The sequence below is a fragment of the Falco punctatus genome (assembly GCF_963210335.1).
Source record: "Falco punctatus genome assembly, chromosome: 3".
Lineage (NCBI taxonomy): Eukaryota > Metazoa > Chordata > Aves > Falconiformes > Falconidae > Falco > Falco punctatus.
In genome coordinates this window covers 24,841,424-24,849,023 of record NC_137582.1, presented here as the reverse complement: position 1 = coordinate 24,849,023, position 7,600 = coordinate 24,841,424, and the positions used below count along the sequence as shown (strand labels likewise).

The 7,600-nt window shown below is 46.3% G+C and overlaps 1 protein-coding gene across 3 annotated transcripts in view; it reads right to left on the bottom strand.

The window, feature by feature from the left end:
* Positions 1-2,648: 2,648 nt before the first annotated feature.
* SYBU (syntabulin) overlaps positions 2,649-7,600 on the bottom strand; it is a 67,854-nt gene continuing 62,902 nt past the window's right edge. For 2 of the 3 annotated variants that reach the window (XM_080381563.1, XM_080381565.1), the window contains 3 exons: positions 7,078-7,281; positions 5,979-6,128; positions 2,649-4,755 (listed from right to left, as the gene is read on the bottom strand). In XM_080381563.1, coding sequence (XP_080237689.1) covers positions 3,645-4,755; positions 5,979-6,128; positions 7,078-7,281 — 1,465 coding nt within the window. In that variant the 3' untranslated portion in view covers positions 2,649-3,644. The remainder of the gene's footprint in view (positions 4,756-5,978; positions 6,129-7,077; positions 7,282-7,600) is intronic. The other variant, XM_080381564.1, reaches the window with a different exon arrangement.

Sequence of the window (7,600 nt, the reverse complement as noted above, 5' to 3'; positions counted from 1 at the left end):
TTATGTAGCTGCTGCTCCATTAGTGGTTTTGCTGTCAGTTTGAGTTTTTTGAGGGGGTCTTGTACACCCAGCGCATACGCCTATTTTCTTGCTCTTCTGCTGCCAGAGGCTCCTTTTCCCTCTACTACTTGGCCTGTTGACTACAGAGGACTGACTTGCCAGAATGACTGAAAAATCCTTTCCTTGACTGTGCTATAGCTGTTCATGTTTGCCATGTCCTGTGTTCATTTGTCTGAAGGGTTTTGGAGCAAAATGCTGCCTTGTTCTTCTCTTGTAGGATATATATAAAACTGCTTGCATTTTAGCATGTTTCTAGAGGTTAGGATTTAGGAGAGAGAGTTGATTTTGGGGGGAAAGGAAGGAGAAAGGAGTATGTAATTAGAAATTAACAGCCTTATGAGAGGGTGGACGTAAATAAAGGTGCAGTTGAATCTCTGGTGAGGAGGTGGGCAGTCCCTGAGCCTCTGTTTTTGGCAGCTTAGGGGCACATCGGGTACCTCATAAGCTGAATATCAAAGAAAGGCTTTTTTGTTCCTGGGTTAGAAAGAAAAATTGTAATGGGATTACCAACAGGCATTGCTTCAGCCTGGGAAGGAGCTGATTTGGTTCTGATGCTATAAGCCTGAATTCAGGCACGTATCTGCTATTTCACCGTTAGCCTACGAGCTGCTTGTGCTCCCCACCTGTGTGCTTTGAGACAAGACTTTCCTGTGCAGTGTGGGTGTGGGTATGAGCATATTCTAAACTCAGGAGGAAAAGGATACTTTTCATTGAAGTGCTTGGACACTGATGGTCTTCCCTTGGCTACTTCTGTACAGCACCAGTAGGATCCAGATGAGAAATGACTAAAGTGAGATATTAGAGGGGAAAAAAAATGAAGATGGTGTGTTTGTAGCGACAACTGGCATATCTTCTGTGGATCAGGGACAAAGGCCAGTTCCTTAAAGCCCGAGTCTGGAGCACTTACCAAGGTATGTCAGGCCTCTTCTTACAAAGGGCACCTTGAGCTGTCTGCAACCTTGCAGTGTGGAGGAGGAAAGGTGGATGCTTGGAAGCAAGCTGAATTTTGGGTAGAGATCAGAGCAAGGACTTCTATCAGGAGTGTGATGGGAACTGTTACCTCTCACTGAGCGTAGTTAAATACCTTATGAGAGTTGAGCAGACTGAGAGATTTTTAAGGGCAGGAAGCAACATTGGTGTTATTCAGGTGTTAGTGCGTTATGTCTTAAATAGCATGTTTGAAAACACTGCTGCTGAATGGAGCCTGCCCAAGAAATGAGTTCAGCTGATTGAAATTTTAAACATAAATAGGTTTGTGCTGCTTTGTTGCCTCTTGCTGCAAAAGAAACCCGTGTAGTCGCAGGTGAATGTCTCTCCTAGAGCTGAAGATCACTTTTCCCTCTAACTTGTGCTCCATTTCACCACCAAAGTGAAGATCACTTAATAGTGGGTGTAAGAGAAATCCAAAATTGTAATAACGTTGGTAATACGGGGTATAAAATACTGCTCTCTTGGCATTGAACAGACACAGTTTGTAGTAGGAATAAGGCGTTTTCTGTAATGTGTTGCAGTCCTAAGATGAGATTCCGAGGTGAACGATGAAATTCTAGGGTTGTGTAAAATTTACATTACCCCCTGCCCCCCAACTATTAAAAGCTTTTCAAACTACTAAAGTGATCTTTGAGCAATACGTATCGCAGTAGTGTCATAAGGCAAGCCAGCTGGGCGGCAGGAGAACATGGAAGAGGATGTTATGGGCAAAGAAAAAAGGATGCTGTCATGGCCATCTTTGTGAACTCTTGGGGACTATGTTACATCAACCTGTTAGATTTCTCTTCCTTAATATAATGCTTAGCAAACCCTCTTGAATCTGTTGCAAACAGAAATGATTCAGAGCCCAGGCATCAAAGGGATGCAAAAAGTCTCCCAGGTCGCCTCTGTAAGCATCAGTATGTATCACCACATGTTGCAAATGCTCCCTGCATGCTGCTGAATTATTCCTCCTCCCTTCTGGCTTACTAGAAACGCCTTTCTTCCCAAAAGCTGCAGAGCAGTGCTTGGCACTGCCAGGCTTTAGTAACCTCTTCTGCTCAGGGTTAGACAGGGAAATACTACACTTGCTTTGCTGAAGGGGTCAGTAAGGTTTAAATGGCCAGAGGTGGTATTGAAAGCTTAAGCGGAGCCAGACAAACTCCCGTTTCATCTGTTGGGTAATATTGCCCTCTGATCTATGCACAGAGCTGAAGTTTTGGACACGGAGAATTCATAGCATGATGCACCAAGACTGCATGACTGTCAGCTGGTTTACACAGGGCCTTCTGGACCTCTGTTAAATGCCTGGAGGACTGATGTTCTTCTGGGAGCGCAGAAGTTAGAAGTTTCCAGAAGATTGCATTGAGTTAAAGATCAGGTCACTTGAATCTGTCGGTGCCGTGTGGGTGCAGCAGCACGTGTGGCGTGTGTAGCTGAAGGGGGCTGAAGAGCCTTACTCTTGGAGCTCTGCTTAGGTTTTTCTCAGTCTATCTGTTCTCCAGGTCCTGATGATTCCTGGTACCCTGACAGAGTGCCTCCTCCCACTTGACCTGTCCCTGACAGCCCAGCTGAAATGAGGTATTTTTTTATAATTTTGCTACAATAAAACACCCACATTTGACATTTCTAACATGCTTTACTGAACTTGTGATTATAGAGGTAATTTACAATAAAGCAATTAAATAAACAATAAGTTAAAACACAATACATTTATACATAGTATTTCAAAGGGCTCGAAAGACTATCAGGTTCCAATATGTTAAGACTTTAAAACAACATTAAGATCCAAAGTGTATCCACACCTATACTTATCATTGTAACAAGTTTTGAGACTCCCAACAATGTACATTTTTGGTTACAGTCCCCGTACACGCACAAGACCAGTGAAATGCTCGAGCAGTTGTACGATTGAGAAGAGCACTACATGAGACAGGCACGAACGATGTGCTGGAAGCTGCCTGGCAATAGGGGGTTTACCTCTACATTTGAATTGACACCTCGGACAACAAATGGAAAGTGCTAGCATGCTTTCTGAAGCGCATGTGTGACCCTTAGTGGGAACGAGCCTTCATGTCACTCACTTAACGCTGTAGTTTCACAAATGTTCTAGATTAGTGCTGCTTGAAGGATTACCCCACTTTTCTCTGGCCATTTGCTCCCACATGCATCTTGCACTACCCTCGAGCCAGTGCAGTGCGCTTGTACATTTGCTCAGTGAACCATCCAGGGAAAGTGACTGAGCTTAACGCTGACTCAGCAAGCACACGTGAAAGAGTGCTAGCTGTAATGCTGCTCAGTTCCCCCAGTCATGTTCACTGTACAGATGCACTGGCGCCAGAAAGACACCAGCAGAAGGGAGAAACACAGTGCCTGGGAACCGGAGGGCTATTTCTGTAGGCAGCAGTACTATTAAAAACATCTTGTGGAACTACAGGGTTCAGCTTTTCTTATTTTGAAACAAGAAACATGTTTTCAAACCAATTTATAGTGCAAATCAAAGAGTCAAAAGCAAAATGATGGACTCTGCCAGAATATACAATAACTTTTTATGATCTATCTCATCCCTCTTTCTCTCTGCCTCAGCCAGTTGGTGCCCAGGGACAGAGTGGACTTTAGGTTTTGATATTGAAGGGTGTACGGCGTAAAGAATGCAGGGCCACCAGGCAGCAACCACGAAGCAACGCTCCGATGTTATAAATGGGATCTGTTCCTCCCCTCTGAGTACTGAAAGCCCACATGATAGTTGGTACAACAGGGGCTGCTACGGCCAGAACATCTCTGAGGAGACTCCTGCTCCAGTATCTCCTCTTTATTCCTGTCTGAGAGAAAGTATTGACATACCCAAAGGCTTCATCATCATGAGGTTCTGTAAAATCAAGTTCTTTCATGAAACGGTTTCCATTAACTCTGTGCTCCACCTTCCTGCATGGAGACTCCATAGGAGACAAAAGGATGGCAGAGGTTGGATCACTTGGAGTTAAGTCCACAATGATACCAGAATCACTGAAGCTTCCAAGAGAATCACCCAATTCCTTCAGTGAAGAAGGTGGGCTTAGAGGACAGGCATCTTGAGCTCTGAAGATGTTTTGAATGAGCTGCTCCACATCTAGGCTATATGGCACCACATCAGTCTGCACAGACTGTTCCACCATCATGTTGCTTCTTTTCTCCTCCTCCTGGGAAGAAGATAGTTTTTCATCCAGAACATTTTCAAGCATCCCTTTATTCACAGCAGAACTGGAGAGAGCTGGATCACTCAACTCAGAGGCCGTGGTGGTCAAACTCTCTTCAGATGAATCGCTCCCGTTAGCTGTGTCCTCATTAAGCAGCAGCCCACTGTCTGCCACCTCCTCCAGAGCCTGGTCCTCTGCGATGAGGCTGTCCGGCACTGTGGCACACAGCGCCAGCGGCTTCCCCTCTGAGTCACACACGTACTCCAGGCACTGCTCATCCCTCGCAGAGCCATTCTGAGCCATCTCCATGCTCTGCAGCAAAGATTCCAGTTTCTTGTTTTGAATGTTTATATCTATGAAGTATTTCTGAATTTTTTTGTCTTTCTCAGCCAAGCTGTTTTTCATGGTTTCAATAACCTGCTTGAGTTGTTTAATTTCGCTTCGTGCTTCCTTTAAGGCCAGCTCCGCCTCCACACGATTACACTCTTCTTCAATCCAGTCTTCCCTCATCCGTCCCAGCTGAGCTTTGAGCTCTTCTATTTCTGTTTCCCTGCAGCAAAATAAAAATGCTGTAACACTTCTGCTAACTGGTCAGTTAAAGAGTCAACATGAGGCTCCACCACACCGGGATCCTTATGCTGCCCAGATGCTCCAAGAAGGAAGCAATTTCCTCCATGCACGATTTGCTGCTGCCTCTGAAAGAGCTGGCAGAGACTGAAGCCAGCTGCCCAGACACCCGGGCTGACTGCTTACGGGAGCCACTGACCCCGCCACACAGCCAGCAGCAGCCTTGTGAGCTGTGCCATGATCCAAGACATCTTGAGGTACAAGTGGTGACCTTTAGGTCAGGTCCAATCGGTACAGCGCTTAACATCCCACCTGCTGCCTCGCCCCGGAGGAAATGAGGAACAGCTACCTGGATGCATCCCCCATGCCTGCCAGCAGCTCGTTTTGTACAGCCAGGGCCAACACTGGCTGCGGAAAGCAGGACGGCTCGAGGCTGCAGACCCCTGGCTCGCTCTGCCCTGCATGGAGCCAGAGGCTGCCGCCTTGACTCGCAAGCGAGTGGGGCGAGGGGGCCCCCGTGTGAGATCCAGCCCTGGCAGAGGCAGAGGATGGGCTGTCCCAAGCTGGACCACTGGGTCCCTGGGGACTCTGCCTGGGGGCTCCACTCAGACAGCCCTTTGTGCCCGCTTGGGTTGGGTGCGCTGCAGAGCCAGCTCTCAGAGCACGGTTTTAGTAAAGCAGATTACATCTGTTGCTGTGTAATGTACATGGTCTCTGCTTAGCATCCGTACAGAGGGCTATTGTGAAAAATTCGGTATTGAAGCAACAAAAATATAAGTGGCACACTGGCTTGTATAAGAGCTTTTCTTTCATTAGGGGAGAAGGGGGACACTTGTAGGCGTATTTCACCGAGTGAGGTAGAACGGCAGACTAAGGTAATGCATGCTGGCAGGTAGAAACTGTTTTATGTATAAAAGGTCCCAACGCTACATAGGAGTGGTAAAAAATTATCCTCTAAAAGTATTGGGAAAGTTCAAAAGAGGGAAAAGAAACAACTATGTTAATAACTAAACTGCATGGTGTGTATTCCCTGAGAATCCTATGAAACCAGAAATGCCTGAAAACAACACAATCAGACTGATTATATTTCAAATTTCTTAATGAAAACTTTATGTGGGCAAGATATGAGTAAAAATGTTCAGGATTCCCACCCCTGAATGGTCCTGAGTAAATCTTTTTAACTCTCACTTCTAAAGTGAAATTTACCTTTCTTTAAGTTTGCTCTCAGATTCCTTCAGTTTTGTCTTCAAATGCCGTACTGTAACTTCTTTCTGCTGCAGAGGAGTCAAATACTGCTCTGGATTTTGTGGCTTAATGCTATGATTGTCAGCACAAGAATTGTACCTCCCTGATCGCCTGAAAAGAAAAAAACCCACAAACCATCACATAATATCATTCCCACAGTTCTTCAGTCCTGGCAAAAAGAAAAACATCCTATTGACTGATACAAAACTTGAGTCATTTGGGGCTCCTCAGCATCCACACAAGCGACTCTCTAGCAAATCAGAATACTTGAGAAACAGCTGATTTGTGGCTCTAGTGCAAAATCTACTATTTATTGTACTTGGTTTCAGTGCCATTACATGACATGAGACATCAGAATACCTAGCCACGCCCTCCCCAAAATGGATGGTGTGCCCAAGAGCAGGCAACCAAGCCACTGGCAAGGGCACCCAGCTGTAGACACGGCCAGGTGAGGACCAAGTGCAGCTCCACTCATGAGCTATGAAGCTGAGCACGCTGAAACCTGGATTCATCCTATCTAGCTTTACGTGTGTATCTGACATGCTTGGCTGTTGAGTTGCCTGAGGCAGGGAAACAGCAGCAGTGTGGTGGCAACTTCTCTGCCATACGTGTCACATGCTCTGGCAGGTATCTGTTTTCTTTCCTGTACAGGAAACCACACTCCTTAAGGGAGGTGCCTAAGGCTGGGCAGGGTGAATTTTCACCTGAGTGTATGTTTTCTATACTACCCCACCCAACTGCCTCCAAAGTGAAAGGACCCTTAGACCAAAGAACCAGTAAGTCCCCATGAGAACTGATGGCATGAAAGCACATGAAGGAGCCTGCCTTGGGGTGAAAAACAACTACAAAGGGCTTTGACTGAAAGTAACTGAATTTTGCAGCGCTGAAACAATAAGGGATGAAGCACCCTGTTGACCGTTGGAGCCACCAACATGAGGAGTCACGCCTATGCTGAGGAGCAAGGTGACCTGCTTGGCAACTCGTACAGCTGATCCCACGTTACAGTGCAGAGCAGGTACGTCAGTGCGCTGAACACCGGGATGCTGAAAGAAAGACTTGCCTCATCACTGGGCTGCTGTCGCTTCCTTTATATGAGCCTGAGTTGCTGCTGCTGGCTGAAGAAGCCCTGTAACTCTGATGGATGTTAGCAGGACTCAGCTGGTTTTTGCACAGTGTTGACAGAGAGTCCTTTTCACGGGAAGCAGGTGGGCTGGCTCCAGACTTGTAGGATAAGGATCCATTATTCCGACTATAAGGGCCACGACTGGAGGGGAACCAAAATGGTTAAAGCATACTGGATTATCCTCATCACACAACCCCACTACGCAAAGTTGTCTGAACACTACACCTGGTAGATAATTGTGAGTGGTCAGGAAGAAAGAAAGTCCTGAAGTCACCAGCCACTGCATGTTCTTTCACTGACTGTGGGGCGCTCAGCCTGAATTACGTGATCTAGGGAAACCTCAGCCATTTGCACATTTCTCTGTGGATAGAACAGTTCCCAGTGACTCCATCAGATCATCCATGTTCCCTGAACCTCTGACTCCATTAAGTAATGAAAGGACTGCAGCCTGGATTAGCGC